We start from the raw sequence: 22,121 nt of genomic DNA, 5'->3' as shown, positions 1-22,121 counted from the left end.
GCTGGTCACCCCGTTGTGCCCTTATAAAACTCTACGTTTAACCTACTCACGCCGGCTTGTGCCCGCCCTCACAGTCGGCCATATTTGCGGAATACACCACGCCGCCGTTGACCCTGGCCATTGACCGAGCAACCCAACGTTCCTACCAGCTCCCTCCGCAGGAATGTGTTTTTGGGCGTCTGATTTTGCACGATGAATTTGCAATTGTGTATCTTTCATGAATTAACCCACAACTCCTAGGACTATTATGTCTTGCTGATAACATGTACTCCCAGATCACGTGGCCAATGGGTTTTATTCAATATGTTGTATTTCTTTTGATTTTACGTGCAGAGACAAATATGGGAAGGAGTCGTTATTTCGTTAACATTCCACAACGCTTAAATATTGCATCATATTGTTTATAAATGATATGTGATCGCATTTATATATATAAAAATTTTTTTAAACAAAAGCCCGGTACAGAGGACGAGCGATTGGGGAGAGGTGGTACAATGTCCCACGGACGACAAGCGCGTGGCCAGGTGCCCATGGCATTGCATTCTTCATTAATGTAACGTGACATTAAATGTGTACATTAGTTACACAGCAAGGGAATGACAGTGGCAGCCAAGGAACGGAAGGCGTCTGAGAGCACCTGCACCGAGGAGACGGAGTGATGAAATCTGCCCGCGTTCCGGTTGCGATGCGGTTTTGTCGCTACGTTGCAGAACTGAGGTGCAAACGGATTCGGGAGGCTTTCATCCAGCAGTGGATTGATCTTGGCTGATGCTGAACTAATGGCACTACGAGGAACGTCCTCAAAGGTAGTACAGGTTTTAACAACTAAAACTATTTTTTTATTTAAAGCTTTCGTGACTGCAGGGATTCATATTCATGGTTCTTTCGGTAAGTCACGTAGAAGGGAAACAATAAAATAATAAAAATATAAAACAATAACATTTTCACGACGTTTCGACTGCAACACAAGCAATCATCATCAGGTGTGAAATATATATATTAAATTTTTCCCTTCTACGTGACTTTACCGACAGAACCAAGAATATAAAACTATTTTGTGTTTTACCTACGTGACTTTACCGAAAGAACCAAAGAGTATGGATTCCTGCAGTCACGAAAGCTTCAAATCAAGATTAAAACTACAGGTTTTACCAACTACAGGTTTTAACAACACCCAACACCACGACAGGTTTTAACAACAACACCTTTCGGCATAAACGAAGCCAGATACGGCTTTGAATATGGTTTGCTGATGCCCCCTAGGGACAACATTTACCCAGTGCAAATCAAGATTCAATGCAATACCACCATATTTCCAGGTGGCTCGTTAGGGTTTGTGTTGGCACACCGACTACGGCTCGAGCTCGACTGAACGTGGTGTGGTGGGTTGCGGAAAGTATTTTACCGACCCGGACAAAACTGTATAACTCGTTTGGCTTTCGCCACCAATATTCTCCATAATAAAGGTTCTTTGGGTTTAAATTCTGGCAAATCGGCTGGGGAAGCTGATTGTAATCACCAGCGAAACGTCGTACTCAAATTGTAAATGTTGTGGGGTTACCCTCCCAACACACAACCGGTGTAATTAAGTCGTAACTAATTGGCACGTTTTGTGTACCTAACAAACCGTACTTAATTGGCTGTGTCGGGTGGTGGTGGGTTAACGACACATTAATATTTAACACCAAAAATTGTCTTCCGGACAGACGTGGCTGAAATGAAGCCCTTGCAGTAACTTCAACACATTCCTGCGGAGGGAGCTGATAGGAACGTTGGTTTGCTCGGTCAATGGCCAGGGTCAACGGCGGCGTGGTGTATTCCGCAAATATGCCCGACTGTAAGGGCGGACACAAGCCGGCGTGAGTAGGTTAAACGTTGAGTTTTATAAGGGCACCACGGGGTGACCAGCCCCTCCCCACCCAGCCCCACCCCTCTCCACCCAGCCTCTCCCCATCCAGCCCCACCCTCCCCACCCAGCCCCTCCCTCCCCACCCAGCCCCTCCCTGCACGACGGACACAATAATCCCCTGTGGGCTGGTGTAACCAGGAGGTTCCTACCAGCATAAACAAAGTGTAAGCTTTGGCCATTGTACCCAACGCAATCAATCATCAGTAAACGCTTGTGTCATACAGAAGATGAACGAGAGAGGGAGTGGTGGGTTGAGGTTGTGAAAAGGGCATCATTGGAATGCTCATCTGTTGGAGATCCTTCTCCATTGCAAATTCCACATTTATATAACCGGAACCAGTCTTTAAATAGAACAAGCACGGCAGATGTCTTATTCATTTGATCGACCAAGAAGAGATGTTTCTGGTATGGGCTTAACCAACCCTAGATTTCATAGAGTGTAGAGTACTCTAACAATAGTGGTAGCCGGCCAAGTGCCCACACTTTACCCAACCACACACGACCGCTCCCCGTTAGGTGGACAAGAGACAGGGAAATCTTGAATTTCGATTTAAAGCTTTCGTGACTGCAGGGATTCATATTCTTGGTTATTTCGGTAAAGTCACATAGAATGGAAATAATACAATTATAAAAATAAAATATTTTCTTTTATTGTTTTATTTTTATTATTTTAATATTTTCCTTCTACGTGACTTTACCGAAAGAACCAATAATAGGGAAATCTTGCTCATTGTTTCAACTGGACATTGAATAATTAAATGGAACATGGCGAACTCCGGACTGCAAGTCAGTATTCCGAAATATACAGTACGTGTAATTAACCCCCCCCCGCCCTCCAAAAACAAACTCAAGGTGGGGTCCACGTGCGAACACACATTTCCTTTCGAACACCTTTCTATATAAAGCACTCAATTACAGGAGCATTCCCGCGAGGCTATCAGCGACGTGCCCTCAATTACGCGTCGTTCATTATCGCCGCCACGCACACATCCGCTTGGCCGCTTGCTTTGCCCGACGGAAAACGATAATTAAGGGCCCTTTTTAAAACGCGCGTGTGCCACTTCCCATCGCCGGGAATGCGCTGTGATTTCTGCTCACTGGAGAAAACATCGACGCTTGCATCTCCGTCTGTGCGCTCACTTAAAGGGCTACAATTTGCAGAGTAGCTTCACTTGACCGTTAATTGAACCAGGCTAACATCTACACAGCTCGTTAGCGCTAACTAGATGTTCCATGCCCAACAAATATTCACCTAATTGCAAACGCGTTAATGAGATGTTGCAAGCACTCCTGTTGATTAGGCGTCGAGGGAATGTGGATTCTGCTTGTTCCTTCGATGCGTTCACACGTTGCTTTTGCTCAAGAGGACATGAACAACTTTTGGTTTAAATGCTATTTCGCAACAGATGCGCGTCCTCATCAGATGTCTTGAAAGCATAGGTGGCCAGGTGAACCAGAGGTCAGGGCAATAACCTGGCACGGCAGACTTCCTGGGTTAAAATATAGGCAATTAAATCTGGTGTCTTTAATTTGACGACCTAAGGCCGATCACCAGTGGCTGTCCTGCACTTTCTTTGGCTAAATTCCAGCACTGAGAATTAAACTGTCAGTTTGACTATCACGTGACGAACAATACCGCCATATGCAGAGTGGATGGGGAAAATTCTGCCCCCTTCAAGTGATCTTGTAGGTCACTTTAAGGTAGCTCTGTAATATCTGCTTCTGTGGGCCATTCTCGAACACCAAGAACCGCAGAGCACAATTGTGAATAAACTGAGCAAAAACAACAAATACACATTAAAAAAGAGGTCTTGACTTTATCAAAAGCACAGTTTAGTATTTTTATTGTTTTTCCAAGTGCGGTATACGTGTCCGTGCTTACCAAAAATAAAATAGCCCCACCAATGTCCATATCAAATGGGTGTGCGTGCCTTCGCCTCATCACTTTCGCACACCAAGTTTCATATATGTCTGCACAGGCAGCTATGTGATCGTGTCACATGTAAAAAAAGAAAATAATACAATTCCTGCAGTTTCCTCGTAGAGTCTCATTTCATATAATGTCAATTTGCATGCCAGTGTATACGTTTACAAACAGTTGGTGTATATTCTACATCAAGATAAAATTAATACTTTATGCAAATACCCTATTAATTGCATGCGGAGTTACGTGGTGCAATATGCTAGCAGTTGCTACGAGTTCCTTATCGCCACATTCTTAGATAACAAGAGCATCGCTAGCATTCCTTGATTGCGTCGGTCTTCACTGTTGTCCTGTTCGTCTCTCCGACGTGCTTTCGGGGCGTGCCGCGTGTTGCTCGGCAACGATGTCCGACGTTTCGCTCCACGTCCTGGGAGCTTCATTGGGAACACGTGGGTACAACTTGAGAAAGCATCAGAGAGCTATATAAGCAGGTGAAAGTGGTCTCCCCGGTCAGCTCCATTGGCAGCCCTTAACCTAGTGCTGGAAATTCCACATTCCAATGGTGAGGACCAGTTTCCAATGGTGGGCTGAGTCAACCCCAACTGGGATTGGAAATCACAGCCTGCCGATTGTGAGGATAGCGCTATAATCACATTGGCACCCATAAACACCATCACACCCAGCCCCCCCCAATATTCGCAGCCGATAGCAACACGAACTATATTTCTAATTAATGCCCGTACAGTTTTTCTCTGACTACGCATCTCTACGTCACACCACAAGCCTCTCACGAGGTCATGGGAAAATGGTTAACGGAACCCATGTAACAAATAGCTCTCATTTGTGTACACTTAACCATAGGCTGTGATGTTCGTGCTGTCGGATCACGCATTTTTAAGCTTCCTTAGTTAAGTAGGAGACTTTTAAATCAGTCAGACGTGCTCCAGTGATGTCACTACAACATTACAGATGGCATTTTTAATACGTCACTCCAGTGACATCACAAAAGCACAATACCCCACCGTAGTTTTAAAAGGTAATTGTATCCACTAATTAAGCTCCATACTCATGTTGAAGAGACTGGCCCACCTAGCAAGCCCAGTTAGGCATCTACAAGAGTCACTTGTACTTTCTTAAGTTGCACCATCTCATAAAAAAAGCAGCTCATCCTCACGTGGGATAGTGAAGGATCGCCACGCACCCCCGCATGTGCCAGACCCCGAGTCCTCGTACAACCGCACAGAATCTGCTCTTGCCGTCACTGCCAGCCCAGTGCGGCAGGGAAACCCGACTGCATCTGAACCTGGTCCTGCGTGACAGCACTCTGCTGCCCCATGTACGCGAGACCGAGGGCCGCCGCCGCCGCGGCCGGCCGCCGCCTGCTCCTGATGCTGCTGCTGCGACTGCGCCGCCAGCGCCGGGTGCACGAGCGCCGCAGAGTGAGACGGGAAGGGCACGGTGAGCGGCAGCCCCATCGACGCCGACAAACCGGCGCTCAGCTCGGCCTTGCGTCTGGAAAGCGGCCAGGCTCTGCTGCATGAGGAAGGGTGCCGCGGCGAGGACGGAGGACTGCTGATGGTGATGCTGCTGCTGCTGTTGTTGTTGCTGTTGCTGCTGCTGTTGCCCGGCGAAGGCCATGGAGCCGAGAGAGAGGGGCAGTTCAGCCTGGGTGGACGTGGAGAAGCCGGGGTAGACGGGTACCAGGCCCGGCTGGGAGAGGGCGGCCGGCAGTAGAGGCTGGGGATTGTAGCCACCGCCCACTTGGTACTGGGCAAAGCTGGGAACGGCGATGCCTGCTTGGGGCTGTGGGTGGTGAGACGGTGACAGTGAAGAGCAAGGTGGGCGTCACCCCTTTCCCCATGCCAGGTTTTTCACATCGGCAATCTTGGTGATACAGACCCCCATCGACTAACACATGTATGGATGTATGTTGAACTTCTTTCGCACCGTACGTAGCCAACCATGCTAATCGGAGGTGTGGTGGAAGGACAGCAAACTAAACACAAAAAGTAGTTCTAAAGAAATGAAATCATATCGTCTATTTCCCAGTCTTGCTATCATATACTTTGGAAACAAATGCATATTTGTTTCATATATATTCTGTCAATACAGATTCCCAAAGTGTTCGAAAATGCATGCTATGAGGTGGGTTGTTTGCATCCTCAGGTGGTAGCACTGTACTTAGCAGAGGAAAGCTTAATGTGTGGTGGTTAGCAAAAAGCAATTCAGCAAAATCCACTGTTGTGCTGAACTTCTATGCTACCACAGCTATGCTCCCTACCGTTAACCCATGGTGAAGTGTGGGAAAATAACGCCCATGACCCATGCGGCGTGGAAAGACTCTGCAATAGTTTCTATGCTAAATGTAACAATTAAATAATGTATCCAAATTACAAAATTGGGTATTGAGAATAGTTCTTCAACTCAGCGATGAACTGAAACAATAACTGGCAAGATAATTGTTTTTTTACCCTTTTATCTGGCAACAAAACTGACATATTTTTTTACAAGGAGTCATGTTTGCATAGACCACAATACCTGCAGTCGGAATGCAAACAAAAAACATAACTCTGATAATGTATGCACTGTCCTTGAAGTTGATTGGTCTACACCCGAGACAGCTTAAAAAAGGTGTCAGTTTTGTTGCTAGATAAAAGGGTAAAAAAACAATTATCATATTTTTCTACTGGAAAATGAGGTTCCAATGGAATAACTGGCAACTTGAATGCTTGTGTACGTGACAATTTTATTTATTTGCTTATGTTGGGTGATGCGGGGCTCTTAACGGCATGCATTGGGTCAGATCATTTTGTGACCTAACACAAAAACATTCACGTGCGGAGACACGGGTGTGACAGTGAACACTCCAGTACCTGCATAATGGATGGGGTTTCCCGGTGTCTGCTGGAGGAAGACGACCGTTTCTGGACGGGCATATGGTATGGGGACGCTCCATATCTGTACAGACAAGCGGACAAGGGACACACACAAATATAAGGATCCCCCAGATAGCCTGAACAGACTGTTGGGGCAAGTGCTGTTCACGAGCACCTAGTCTCCCACCATGACCCTCCACTCCTCTTTCTGCTCTGCATGCTTCTGTCTCCCTCCCCTCCTCCACATTCACCTTTCTCATCTACACATACGTAGAGCCCAATCAGTCACTGATCTCAAGTCAATAAACTGCAACCAATTAAGAAGGACCACTGCCAATAGCTTTTAGCCTATGAGATGAAAAAATGCATTGTAAGGCAATGTTTTAAATAATTCATGTAATGAGTCCAGATTTGTGCTTCAGATTCATTTAGCTGCTTTGGGCCTTTGTATCTGTGTTCGGCATCTGTGATTGAAAAATGAAATGGGCGCCACGGTGGCGAGTTGTTAACTCCCTCGCCTAGTATGAAGGATGTCGTGGTTTCAATTCCGACTCCGATGCCTGTACATATGGAGTTTGCATGTTCTGCCTGTGGTCGTGTGGATCTTTCTCCGGGTCCTCGGGTTTTTCCCTCTCCATTGAGAATCAACATGCATTTAGCTGTTATAAATTTCCACATGATAAGCCACTTCGTTGAGCAACCATTTGTGGCCAGGTCGTTCTCAAAAAGAGCTATGTAGCTCAGTGGGCCTTACCTGGTAAATTAAAATAAAACAAATTTAGTTAATCTTTAAATAATGCACTAATTTTTATTTTAGGGTCTCACCCTGCGCTGGAGATGCCGGTGTCCCCAGCAGGGCTGGGAAGGGCTGTGAAGGCAGAGCGGCCCAAAGAGCCCCCCACGGTTTGTGAGCTCCTCTCCGAGCCCCCCACGTCCGCTGCGCTGCCCGCCGCCAGGGCTGGTGGCGACGACCATTGGCACGGAGGAGGACACAGTGACGCGGCGTTACCATCCGCAAGACCCCAGCGTTTAAACAAAGACAAAGCGATGAATAGCTCCTAAATTATATGAATATATTGTATGCACATGGTACAGTATATGTATGTTGAATGTCTTTGCCACCGTACGTAGTCAACCGTGCTAATCGGAGGTGCGGGGGCAGGACAACAAACCAAATAAAAAAAGAGTAAAGTTTCAGCCTGGGAATTGCTTGCTTGTTTCCACTGCTGGAGGAAGGGCCTTCACTAGACAGAGCTCTAAGGAACCCCTCCAGTGGGTATTTGGCCTACTCTTCTATGCTGGTGAAATGTCTCAAAGAGATGGAAGTATCCACACTTTAACACTCAATATGCAACCTGCCGAATGGCAATACTCGTCTATACTGCTGTGTGGATACAGGTGGGGGATTTTAAGAAAGTTGCTCAACGTTATAACTGCCGCAGCGGGAGAAGGCATCGAACCAGAGACCTCTGGATTGCAAGTCCAGCCTGCTGACCATTACACCGCGACAGCATCCCAGTTGTCCAACATGGCTTCAATAACAAGTGGGGCCTTACGTCAGCACACACACTCGGTGGAACCTCTCAGTCCGGTGTGTTAGCCATCACAAACGGGTGCCAAGGTGGCGAAATGTTAACTACTTCGCCTGGTATACAGAGTTTATGGGTTCGATCCCAACCCTGACACCTGCTGTATTTGGAGTTTGCATGTCTCTCTCCCCGTGGTCACGTGTATTTTTCTCCGGGTCCTCTGGTTTTTCCCTCCACTTTTAGAAACATGCGTTTAGAGTATTTTACTTTTATAAATTTCCACGTGATAAGCCACTTCATCTAGCTCGCATTTGTGAAAAAGTACAATGTAGCTCAGTGGGCCTTACCTGGTAAAATAAAACGTACCTTTATAGTTTTACAGTTCCCAAATGCAACTCACCCGCGTTGCCAGACTCGTGGTTTTTTCGCGACGACATCTCCTGCACAGCCGCGCTCGGCTGAACGTGCGACGCGGCCGTGGGCGAGGCACCCACAGCGAACGGCGCGAACCCGGCGGATGCCGGAGACGACGGGGGGAGGAACGCGTTCGTCTTCTTCTGCGGCGGCGGTGTTGGGGCCGAGCGGTTCTGCCCGTCGGTGCTGGCCGAGTGCCGTTTGCCGCCGTGCGTGTCGCCGTAGGAGTATCGCCGTGACTCCGCGTGGCTACCGGCGTTCGCCGGAGCCGTGCCGTCGGCCGCACCGCCGCCGCCAGCTGCCTAGAAGTGGGGTTTGCCACGGTGTTGTTTTCCACAAGGCGATAATACCGAGCGTCGTGTTACGACGATTTTCGCAAAGTCAGTTTCCCGTTACTTTGCACATTTATTTCATGATGTTTTACCTTGTTGTTGTGCTTTGGTGTACTTTAAGTACAAAAAGATTACGTAAACAATCAACAGCAGTTCATTCGACATACGCCTGGTATAAATGTGATTGTTACCTCACAATCTATGCCGCTAAAAACGCAGACTTTCAGAAAATTGTCATATAATCGCCATGCTCTCCATTGCTCCGCAAAACGTTTTACAAAGCACTAACATAATGCACAATAGCTATTCTTTTAGAACGTCACTTGGTAGTCACTGTGATTTTATTTTATCAGATAATCAAATAATTAACAACAAAAAATAACGAGCCCAGTAAGCACGACATGACGATATATTTCAAAACGAATGATACGATTATCGTGGATCCTATGTTGTACGACATATCGTAGTATTGCCACAATGTGGCCAAGCCTACCTGGAAGTTTGCCGGCAGCGATGGAAAGGGGGCGGCCGCCGATGGCAGGGCCGACGTGTCGGTGGTGGCGGCGACAGCAGTGGCGCCAGGGTGGTGGTACGGCTGCTGAGCCAAGGGGAATGACCCCGAGAGTGCCGGCAGGAAACTCTCAGCCGCAGATCCCGACGAACCGAGGGACGCGGAGATTGGCGGCGTGGACGGGTAGGGCGGCGGGGCGGCCGACGGCAGTGCTTGCGACGCGGTGCTGCTGGGCGGGCGGAAGGGTTTTTGCGACCCCCCGTGGAAGCTGGAGTAGGTTGGCGGGGGAGCGGCCGCACCAGCGGTCGACAGATATTGTGCCGACGGCAGGCACTCCGCCGCTGCTCCTCCCGCGGGGGCCCCAGAAGACTGGAAAGCGGAGTTGGCTTGGATCGCTTGGGCCAATGCTGGCATTAACGTGGAGGCAGGAGTTGATGTGGCGGGCGACGGGTAAGCGTGGGTGCTGGCGGAGGATCCCGGAGGTGGCTTTGTGGGCTTGGTCGAAGAAGCGTGGGATGATTTGGAGCTGCCAGAATGACCTGGTAGAAAACGGTTGGGCATCTCAACAATAATGTGCATGTATGTGTGCGTATGCATGCAGGTGTGTGTATGTGAGTGTGTGCGTATTTAAACTATAAAACTAAACAATAAATAATTTTAGATTTTAACAGGTAAGGCCCACTGAGCTACATAGCTCTTTTCCAGAAGCAACCTGGCCACAAATGATAGCTCAATGAAGTGGCTTATCGCGTGGAAATTTACGCCAGCTAAATACTCTAAGCACATGTTGATTCTAAACTTGGGAGGGAAAAACTGGAGGACCTGCAGAAAAATCCAAGTGACCACGGTGAGAACATGCAAACTCTAAATATACAGGCGTCAGGGTCAGGATCGTACCCACGACCACCTGTAAACCAAGCGAGGTAGTTAACATCTCGCCATGTATGTGAAACTCTGCATATGTATATCAGTATGTATAACTTATCTTTCGCACCATACATCGCCAACCACGCTAATCGGAGGTGCGAGTGTGTATGTATATGTATGTGTTTCATAGGTGCTCGCTAACAGCACGTGTCCTTACAGTCTGTTAAGGCTACACGGGGATTTTTGTCTTTGTATGTGTTTCAGTCTTTCCTTGCTCAGATAAACCTCAATGAGACTCTGGACTGTTTCCACGAGCGTCCTGCCATCTCATGGTTGAGTAAACCATGCGTGCCAATGCGTGCCAATGCGTAGGGATGTAAATTGATTAAACCCAATTCCTGTGCTCATGATACAGATCATCGAAGATTTTTCGTGAGAATTGATGATCTACAATTCAGGAAAATGACATTCAAATTATATACTGTCGCATTTAGTTTAGTTGAGTGAAGAAAAAGTGTGTTAATGGCTAATGCCGCAAACGATACAATAAAAATTATACAAAGATTAACCGACTTATAACCAATGACAATTCCGTTTCTCTTGCTGATAATTTGAGTGTAAATTAATAATGCAAAACACCGAAACATAAAATACAATCGAAAACAACAAATGACTGAAACATCCGTATCTGTACGGAACTGGAGTGTTTGGAGAAAACCAATGCATGTAAGATGCGTATAACACTCAAATCTCTACACAGATATTTTAAGAATCCATTGCTGCAGAACCATCTGCTAACCAACCACCTCGTAACCCACCAAACCTACGAAAACCCTGCAATGTCCTGGCATTCTCTCATTCATGTAGTAACTAGGCACAAACACACTCATCGTTTGAGATCTAACAAGGCCGTGGGAGAACCGGTCTCACAACAGTGACGACAGCCTGACCGTCTTACTGGTACCATGATGGAACCAGAGCGCACGTTGACGGATGCACTGACAAACAGACATGAGCGCGTGCTTCCCCGCGGACCCTTCACAGCGATACACACCTGTGCAGGTGTGGTCATTAGGAAGTTAATAAATGCACTCACTGTGACTGGTGGACTGTTTTATTACGCTGGGCTGAGCGTCTGGATCTGTAGCAAAAAGAGAAAAACACGAAGAAAGTGACAGGTTTAAACAGACGTACTCACACAACACTGTCTTTAAGTCACTCATGTAAGTACTTGTGCACAAGAGTATACGTGTGGCCCTCCTCTTGTTTGCTCGAGCGACTGCAGGACAAAGGGCCTCCAATAGAGAAAACTCGAGAGGGTATTTGGCCTACTCTTCCACGATGTACTTGTGAACAAGAATATTTCTTTAATTTTTATTACCGAAAAAACCAAGAATAAGTCTAGATTATAGACTGCCAGTATGCTCACTCAGTTTAATAACCATTGCTACAGTCTACATTATAGACTGCCAGTACACTCACCAAACTTAATAACCAGGCTACAGTCTACATTATAGACTGCCAGTACACTCACCAAACTTAATAACCAGGCTACAGTCTACATTATAGACTGCCAGTACACTCACCAAACGTAATAACCAGGCTACAGTCTACATTATAGACTGTCAGTATGCTCACCGAGGTTAAGAACCAGGCTACGTCTACATTATAGACTGCCAGTACACTCACCCAGCTTAATAACCATTGTTACAGTCTACATTATAGACTGCCAGTACACTCACCAAACTTAATAACCAGGCTACAGTATACATTATAGACTGCCAGTACACTCACCAAACTTAATAACCAGGCTACAGTCTACATTATAGATTGCCAGTACACTCACCAAACTTAATAACCAGGCTACAGTCTACATTATAGACTGCCAGTACACTCACCAAACTTAATAACCGGGCTACAGTCTACGTTATAGACTGCCAGTACACTCACCAAACTTAATAATCAGGCTACATTCTACATTATAGACTGCCAGTACACTCCGATTAAGAACCAGGCTACAGTCTACATCAGTGGTTTTTTGTTTTATTATTATTTTTATTTCATTTTTAGTCACTTTATTTTTTATTAATATTTTTCTATCTACGTGACTTTACCGAAAGAACCAAACAATACGAGTATAGGTGTGGCCCTCCTATTGTTTTATTTGAGCTACTGCAGGATAAAGGACCTCCACTAGAGAAAAGCCAAGAGGGTTATTTGGTCTACTCTTCCACGATGACCAAGTCTTGTTGGAAGAGGGAGGGTACCCACACTTTTACTCCACCACGTGACCTGTCAATCAACTGTGGCTGTACCCATCTATGCTGCTGGGAGGGCACAGGTGCACGGGGGATTTAGGATACTTGGTCATTGCTTCAACTGTCGTGCAGTGTGCTAAACCATCACACCAAATAATGTTAGACTTTCCACTCACTGCCTATTTCCTAAATACACATATTAACATTGTTTAACCCCTGACTTATTAGACCACATGTGTATTCCTCTCCATGAAAATAAATACATTTGCCTTAGGTACATGAAAAAAAACCAATGTGTCCAATCAATAATAATATAATACTTTTTTATTCACCAACACTTGTAGTATTAACGAGGACAGCACCTGGGTTCAAACCGCACACCTTTGCAACTAGTGAAAAATGCGCCACCGCCTGGACACATCAACGCATTATTCAACCTAAACTTGTTATTTTACCATATAAGTCCCACTGAGATATATAGCTCTTTTTAAGAAGTGACCTGGCCACAAACGATAGCGCAACGAAGTGGCTTATCCCTGCGTGGAGATTTAAAGCGGCCAAATACTATAAACGAGCGACGTCGATTCTAAATACGGAGGGAGAAACCGGAGGACCCGCAGAAAAATCCACGCAAATTTGCAATTCAAATATACAGCAGGCGTCAGGGTCATTATAATAAACCACCACCGCCCCCCCCCCGCCCAGAGCCACATCTGCAGACTTTCGTTACGCACCAGCCTTAATGTGGGCGAGGACAGGAGTTGGCACAGCCGACTTTGAGGAGGGAGGCTGTGCCGAAGAGCCGACGGCCGCCGTGATGCCGCTGGCCGACGTCACGGAGATCGGCTTCGAGATGGCTGGGCGAGAAAGAGACAACGGTGTGAGAGACACAGCTGTGTGAACAACATGTGTGTGAGCAACATCTGTGTGAGAGAGACAAATGGCGTGATGCTTGTGAACCATGGGCGGCACTCACAGGCTCCGGCAAAACTGGCAAAACACGCACGGGGCTTTGCTACCAGGGGAGCCACGTGAATAAAAGTAATCGAAAATATCCACATGGGCGTAAGACAAGTCGAGAGAGAGACACACTGCTTAATCAGGGACTTTACAAAAATTATTCCCTTTCATCATACGTACGTTTTTGAATGTATACACGTGACTGGGATGGGGAGCATTGATGCAGTGGTTAGCGCACTATACGATGAACCCGGCCACCTGAGTTTGATTCCCAGCTCAGGCAGGCATCGGGGATATCTGAACTTGTACCCCCAAGCTTCACCAACCCGCACTGCAGGCTGTATTATGGATGGTAAAGTATGTTGAATTTATTTTAATTATTACACAGATGACTGTTATTATTACACAGTTTAACCAGTTGCCTGACTATTTTACATGGGAAATCCGTAGTGCGTGAGTACTGTAGCAAAAGACAAAAACATCAATATTGATCCTCTCCCTTTGCATAACTCCACCACTACTCACCCCAAGAGGCCTAGCTCTTCATATCTGGTAAGTTCTATCTTATTCATAATAGAGGTTTTTTGGGTTAGATCGCGTGAATATATAAATGTGTCGTTAAAACCCGCCACCACCCGACACAGCCAACTAGTAAGGGTTGAACGTGCCAATTCGTCACTAGTACAGGACACCGGTGTGTTAGAGAACCAAGACACATCATTTACAAACTGAGTATGACGTTTCGCCAGTAGTTACAACTCGCTTCATCAGGCAACAGCCAGATTTGTGGAGGAGTCTTACTGTTTCGTTCCTTATATAGAGGCGTAGATGTGGTGACCACGATTCTGTGCTCTTGCGCTCGTTGTAATTACTGGCGAAACGTCGGACTCAGATTGTAAATGGTGTGGCTTGGCTCTTCCACACACTAGTGTGTTGTACGAGTATACTACACTATACACATTTTTTTTCCCCTTTACATTTCTGAAAGTCACTACGCGGTGGATACGTGAATCATGCTGCCATCTTCGAGGTGCAAAAAACCCCCGGTACATTTGACTGGACGAAGACAAATATCTCGTTACCAGGAGAGAGAGAGAACTACCTCTGGATTTGTCATCTCGAGCGGCGTATCATCATCATCATCGTTATTATTAAGCAACTAACAAAAAACCGGGAATTTCAATGCCCCGGGAGGACTTGCAGAGGACGTCTTAGGTAAAAAGCAGGACAGGTGGCAACTCCCTAAGTGTTTAGCCTTCCGACTGGCACACACCACAACATGCCCCAGGCGAAATCGGCCTGGCTGGCTGGGGCATGTTGTGGTGTGTGCCGCGTAGTCATGCGGCAACACGCGCACGTGTTTGTTTTCGCACGTGGGCTCGCGCGTGCCTGTTGTTGGTGTTTGCGTGTGATCTGTTTGCTTGCAATTTTGCACGCGCGTGCACAGCATCACGGCGCAGACCCCCGCGGACGCTTCGCAGCCACCTCGCCACCGTTGCGCTGCGTTGCTACGAGTGACGAATTGGCACGTTGTGTTTACGTGACCACCCTTACTAGTTGGCTGTGTCGGGTGGTGGTGATTTTTAACGACACAACATTTATATATTTACACGATCTAACCCAAAAAACCTCTATTATTGATGATATTGGTCGCGAATGCCTACGTGTTAAACTTATATCTTATTACTTGCAATTATTATTAAAAGTTAAAATGTATGTTACCTTATAGCCAGATGCGTTTTCGTACACTTCAATGACATTTAGTCACGCATTTTTTTCTATTCCAGAAATGTGGGCGAGGAATGCAACCCCCCATTTTAACATCATGTCTATAGGAAATTACAGTTCGCTTCAAGTATTTTCCAGCTAAGTCACCATACATCCCTCATGCATAGCGGGGGATTCCAGTTTGGTTTACAGGTAGGTGAGTGGCTAGGTAGGCAGGCAGGGAAGTAAGTGGGTGGTAAACAAGCAGCAAGGCAGGCAGGCCGTTCGAAAAAGAAGTGCATCTACACTTTATTGATGAAAATAAGAATAGGTTTTACCCTTAATTTCTGATAAAAAAAAGGTGTAAAGATGTTCAAACACCAAACAGATACCTTTTGCAAGGCATCAAGTCTGCATTAACCACACGCACTTGTGGCAAAGCGTGCAAACAAACATGCTCCGACTTATGGCTGTTTGAACATCTTAACACCTGTTTTATTTACAGAGAAGGTTAAAACCTATTCTCATTTTAATCATTTTGGATACTTGCAAAAAAGGTCCCATATCTACACTGGAGGGAAAGGGAGGTCCGGACTGCCCTACTCAACATAATGCCGCCGCGACCTTCACCAGGACGAGCAGACTGACAAACAAATGATCGAGCTACACTATATTCTATGGGAATCTCATTTGCCAGTAAAAATATGATAATTGTTTTTTTACCCTTCTATCTGGCAACAAAACTGACACCTTTTTACAAGGAGTCATGTTTGCATTATGACTGCAGGTATTGTGGTCTATGCAAACATGACTCCTTGTAAAAAGATGTCAGTTTTGTTGCCAGATAGAAGGGTAAAAAACCAATTATCATATTTTTACTGGCAAATGAGGTTCCCATAGTGTAGATGCTTGCCCCGAGCTCTCATACTCTGATGGTGCATTGTCTTTGAGTTGTGCGCCTTTTGGCGTCATCTGGTCCAACCCATGTGAGACTAGGCTCTAAGGAAAGCTGTCTCGGGTGTGGACCAATCAACTTCAAGGACAGTGCACATTATCAGTTATGTTCTTTTGTTTGTATTATGACTGCAGGTATTGCGGTCTATGCAAAGCATGACTCCTTGTAAAAAGGTGTCAGTTTTGTTGCCAGATAGAAGGGTAAAAAACCAATTATCACTACACTATATTGTTACGGAATATACCGATGCACTCATATAAGTTGTGTTTAGGCATGCAACCGTCTCAGTTTTTGGGGAGCTCAATAAAGACTGTCGTGTCTATAGTTGGGACAATTATCCAATTGCAAACAATTATTCAACTCAAAATTGACAACCCTTTTTGTCGTGATTCATTACTTGGGCCCTTTACAAATATGGCCACCGCCCTAAAATCTTGCCTCCTGAAGGCATTAAAACCCCCGTACACGTGACACCCACAGAAATGCCATCACAGAGCCTCGCCCATTACCTCCCGTCGGCAACACACGGGAACAGAGGTGCGAGACTTGTTTCCCCAACTATCGTGTCGTGCAATTAGTCGAGTCATCAAACCCCGATAATAATCTGTAGAATAAATGGTTACGCAAAAAAAGTTTGGATATCGCGTTTGTACTCGTGTAAAAAGGAAAAAACCCAGGACCACTTACTTGGTGCAAAGGTGGCGTGGACTATAGGTGAAGGGATCGGGTAAGGCACGGGCCGCATCGGATTGTAGGTCACGGGAGTCTGGACAGCAGAGAACGGGCACAGTGCAAATCCACGCAAGCAACTAAAAATGAATCAATGTCAAGTGAACCAAATTCACTCGTGTGTAAGAAATGGCAGCATGGCTGAAGTGATAAAAATTACTTTCAAGTGTTCCCAGACACATGTTTTTGAGTAATTTCTACATGACTGTGGTAGTGGTGGTGATAATGATTTAGCAGCTGCTACTGCTGATGATGATACACAATATTGGGATGCATTAAGCAGGTCTAATTCACCAACTAATTACATTCGTGAATTATCATTAATTTAGATTGCTTTATATCAGTTACCTCTAATGTGATCAAAGTATGAGAAAGCAAGGCTGCAAGTTGACAGCGACCGTTTGAAGCTGTCCATGATTCCCGAGGTTCATTTTGCATTTCAAAGCCATGATTTGATGTATTTCATCTGTGTAATTACCAGGCAGCTGCAACACTTTAACTTTTGACCCCCTGCAAATTGGCAGAAGAGACCACATTTGCCATCATGCAAACCTGTAATCGCTTGCTCAAGCCACTGCGGACAGAACAGCCTCGACCAGAGGGGGTTCTAAAGAGCCCCTTTAGACTCTTAGGTTTTTTTCGGTAAAGTCACGTAGGTAAAGTAAAATAAAACAAATTAAAAAATTCACGACGTTTCGGAAGCAACACAAGCCTCCGTCTTCAGGTGGAACAGTCACAGCCACGACAGCTGTATCAAGTAAATGAGAGATCACAAGAAATACTACCCCGTATATATAATGGTTGAGGGGGGAAGGGCCAGGAACGGCACACTTTTTTATTAAAATGGTAAGGTGAGGCTTAAGACCAAGAGTGTATTTGGCCTACTCTATCATGTTGGCCAAACATCTTGGCAGAGGTGGGTGCACCCACACTTTAGTCCACCGCACGAGACCTGACACGTTACTGTGGTGTACTCCTGGGTAGAACAGAGGTGGGGGAATTTAAGAAACTTGTGTCATTGTTTCAACTGCCATGCCGGGAGTGGAGTGATCCACCGAGCCTTTGCCTGTTAAAAACAGAGCCGTCGCAGGTCACATTTGGCCCGTGGGCCACCAGTTGAAGAACCCATTGGTCTCCGATGTGTTTTCGGGTTGTACCATGAAGCCACAATACCTTGGTGATCTCGTCAAGGAGCGTAAACCATCACGTGAACTCCGATCATCGTCGCAGCTGCGGATTTTGGCTAGCCATCGAACAAAAGACGATCACTGCATCGCACGCTTTCGGGTGCGCTTCTGCGGCGGTCTGGAACGCTCTTCCTTCTGATATTAGCAAGTCACTGGAGCTATGCACTTTTAAATCTAGATTGAAAACCCATTTCTTTAGAACTGCTTTTTGTGTTTTGTTTGTTGTCCTTCCCCCGCACCTCCAATTAGTACGGTTGGCTACGTACGGTGTGAAAGAAATTCAACACAAACACAATGTTACTTGGCATGATGTCCAAAGTTTTGCTCCGAATGCCACAAGTTTCTTCAGAGGGACATCAAGCCGAACAACAAGCAGCACGACCCAAGAGCACATTGGACAGCAATAAAGCATGAGTTTGCAAACCTACGGAGGACGATTCCCCCAGCATTTAGCACAAAACCCTCTCGGCAGTGATTAAACTCCCTTGGTCCGAGTGGGCAAGGAGAGGTGGACGAGCAAAGTGAGCTCTAAACAATAAATAATATATACAGTAGATTGTCAATTTATCCGCGTGCAGTTTATCCGATTTGCGGATCAACTGGGCACCTGAGATTTTGACATAAATTCGTGGATTTTCCTTTCAGCCCAAATGAATCATCTAAAAACAGTTATACATCGTTCTTGTTGGAAATGTTTATTACAAGTCATGTGCTTAGACCGAACAAATATGTGCTCCGGTTAATCCGAAATCCACGTGATCGCCTCTACAGTGTAGTAGTTGCATATCTTTGCAATATTGGCCTGATTTTGACTGATGTTGATTGGCGTGGTTCTGCTCCCCACTGAGTGGGCAGAGAAGGAAAGTATTATCACTGAGCACGTGCAATTGATCGGTCAATTGTATATTCATGGTTTGTGGCAAAGAGATCCGCGGAAAATGAATATTTTTGGATTATCTGCAAATTTTGAATTATCCACAGTCATCCTCCCAGTCATTAGCAGTGGGTAATCGAGGGTCTACTGTGTACATTTGATATTGCACAAGCATAAACAACAGACAAGCAACACGTAAGCAAATAACACTGCCCTACAGAGTAATATTTTATTCACCATCACAAATTAGTTAACGTATATATGTCTTACTTTCAAAGGATTTGCCAGTTCCTAAATATCGAATGGGTTATTGTACATATTCCAATTTAACACTGTTCATTTAGAAACATTCTCAGCATTAATTTCCTATCTAGGTCATATGGTAAATATGACCTCGATAACTCTTTGCTATGAAGAGCCATTGCCCAAAATTGAAACCTTAATATTTTTCTCTTAGGGTAGTGTTATTGATGAACATGTTGTGTGAAACTAAACAAGATTGTATTTTACCAGGTAAGGCCCATTGAGGCATACAGCTCTTTTTCAGAAGTGACCCGTTCACAAATGATAGCTCAACTAAGTGGCTTATCATGTAGAAATAAATAGCAGCAAAATACTCTAAACGCATTATGGGGACCTCATTTGCCAGTAAAAATATGATAATTGGTTCTTTACCCTTCTATCTGGCAACAAAACTGACACCTTTTTGCAAGGAGTCATGTTTGCATAGACCGCAATACCTGCAGTCATAAATACAAACAAAAGACATAACTCTGATAATGTGCACTGTCCTTGAAGTTGATTGGTCCACACCCGAGACAGCTTTCCTTCGAGCCTAGTCTCATATGGGTTGGACCAGATGACGCCAAAAGGCGCACAACTCAAGGACAATGCACCATCAGAGTATGAGAGCTCGGGGCAAGCATCTACACTATGGGGACCTCATTTGCCAGTAAAAATATGATAATTGGTTCTTTACCCTTCTATCTGGCAACAAAACTGACACCTTTTTGCAAGGAGTCATGTTTGCATAGACCGCAATACCTGCAGTCATAAATACAAACAAAAGACATAACTCTGATAATGTGCACTGTCCTTGAAGTTGATTGGTCCACACCCGAGACAGCTTTCCTTCGAGCCTAGTCTCATATGGGTTGGACCAGATGACGCCAAAAGGCGCACAACTCAAGGACAATGCACCATCAGAGTATGAGAGCTCGGGGCAAGCATCTACACTATGGGGACCTCATTTGCCAGTAAAAATATGATAATTGGTTCTTTACCCTTCTATCTGGCAACAAAACTGACACCTTTTTGCAAGGAGTCATGTTTGCATAGACCGCAATACCTGCAGTCATAAATACAAACAAAAGACATAACTCTGATAATGTGCACTGTCCTTGAAGTTGATTGGTCCACACCCGAGACAGCTTTCCTTCGAGCCTAGTCTCATATGGGTTGGACCAGATGACGCCAAAAGGCGCACAACTCAAGGACAATGCACCATCAGAGTATGAGAGCTCGGGGCAAGCATCTACACTATGGGGACCTCATTTGCCAGTAAAAATATGATAATTGGTTCTTTACCCTTCTATCTGGCAACAAAACTGACACCTTTTTGCAAGGAGTCATGTTTGCATAGACCGCAATACCTGCAGTCATAAATACAAACAAAAGACATAACTCTGATAATGTGCACTGTCCTTGAAGTTGATTGGTCCACACCCGAGACAGCTTTCCTTCGAGCCTAGTCTCATATGGGTTGGACCAGATGACGCCAAAAGGCGCACAACTCAAGGACAATGCACCATCAGAGTATGAGAGCTCGGGGCAAGCATCTACACTATGGGGACCTCATTTGCCAGTAAAAATATGATAATTGGTTCTTTACCCTTCTATCTGGCAACAAAACTGACACCTTTTTGCAAGGAGTCATGTTTGCATAGACCGCAATACCTGCAGTCATAAATACAAACAAAAGACATAACTCTGATAAGGTGCATTGTCCTTGAGTTGTGCGCCTTTTGGCGTCATCTGGTCCAACCCATATGAGACTAGGCTCGAAGGAAAGCTGTCTCGGGTGTGGACCAATCAACTTCAAGGACAGTGCACATTATCAGAGTTATGTCTTTTGTTTGTATTTATGACTGCAGGTATTGCGGTCTATGCAAACATGACTCCTTGCAAAAAGGTGTCAGTTTTGTTGCCAGATAGAAGGGTAAAGAACCAATTATCATATTTTTACTGGCAAATGAGGTCCCCATAGTGTAGATGCTTGCCCCGAGCTCTCATACTCTGATGGTGCATTGTCCTTGAGTTGTGCGCCTTTTGGCGTCATCTGGTCCAACCCATATGAGACTAGGCTCGAAGGAAAGCTGTCTCGGGTGTGGACCAATCAACTTCAAGGACAGTGCACATTATCAGAGTTATGTCTTTTGTTTGTATTTATGACTGCAGGTATTGCGGTCTATGCAAACATGACTCCTTGCAAAAAGGTGTCAGTTTTGTTGCCAGATAGAAGGGTAAAGAACCAATTATCATATTTTTACTGGCAAATGAGGTCCCCATAGTGTAGATGCTTGCCCCGAGCTCTCATACTCTGATGGTGCATTGTCCTTGAGTTGTGCGCCTTTTGGCGTCATCTGGTCCAACCCATATGAGACTAGGCTCGAAGGAAAGCTGTCTCGGGTGTGGACCAATCAACTTCAAGGACAGTGCACATTATCAGAGTTATGTCTTTTGTTTGTATTTATGACTGCAGGTATTGCGGTCTATGCAAACATGACTCCTTGCAAAAAGGTGTCAGTTTTGTTGCCAGATAGAAGGGTAAAGAACCAATTATCATATTTTTACTGGCAAATGAGGTCCCCATAGTGTAGATGCTTGCCCCGAGCTCTCATACTCTGATGGTGCATTGTCCTTGAGTTGTGCGCCTTTTGGCGTCATCTGGTCCAACCCATATGAGACTAGGCTCGAAGGAAAGCTGTCTCGGGTGTGGACCAATCAACTTCAAGGACAGTGCACATTATCAGAGTTATGTCTTTTGTTTGTATTTATGACTGCAGGTATTGCGGTCTATGCAAACATGA

General features: G+C 45.5%; 1 protein-coding gene across 1 annotated transcript in view; it reads right to left on the bottom strand.

The window, feature by feature from the left end:
- Positions 1-3,742: 3,742 nt before the first annotated feature.
- The window catches only part of PROSER1 (proline and serine rich 1), a 61,295-nt gene continuing 42,916 nt past the window's right edge, over positions 3,743-22,121 (bottom strand). The window contains 10 exon segments of the mRNA XM_061575374.1: positions 3,743-5,203; positions 5,205-5,338; positions 5,340-5,636; positions 6,707-6,791; positions 7,535-7,667; positions 8,639-8,954; positions 9,478-10,034; positions 11,459-11,503; positions 13,355-13,477; positions 16,930-17,008. Coding sequence (XP_061431358.1) covers positions 5,092-5,203; positions 5,205-5,338; positions 5,340-5,636; positions 6,707-6,791; positions 7,535-7,667; positions 8,639-8,954; positions 9,478-10,034; positions 11,459-11,503; positions 13,355-13,477; positions 16,930-17,008 — 1,881 coding nt within the window. The 3' untranslated portion in view covers positions 3,743-5,091.

Source organism: Lethenteron reissneri, chromosome 58 (assembly GCF_015708825.2).
Source record: "Lethenteron reissneri isolate LAM-NWPU_2019-01 chromosome 58, ASM1570882v1, whole genome shotgun sequence".
In the NCBI taxonomy this organism is placed as follows: Eukaryota; Metazoa; Chordata; class Hyperoartia; order Petromyzontiformes; family Petromyzontidae; genus Lethenteron; species Lethenteron reissneri.
The sequence above is the reverse complement of the archived record's forward strand: the minus strand, read 5'-3'. Positions and strand labels throughout refer to the sequence as shown.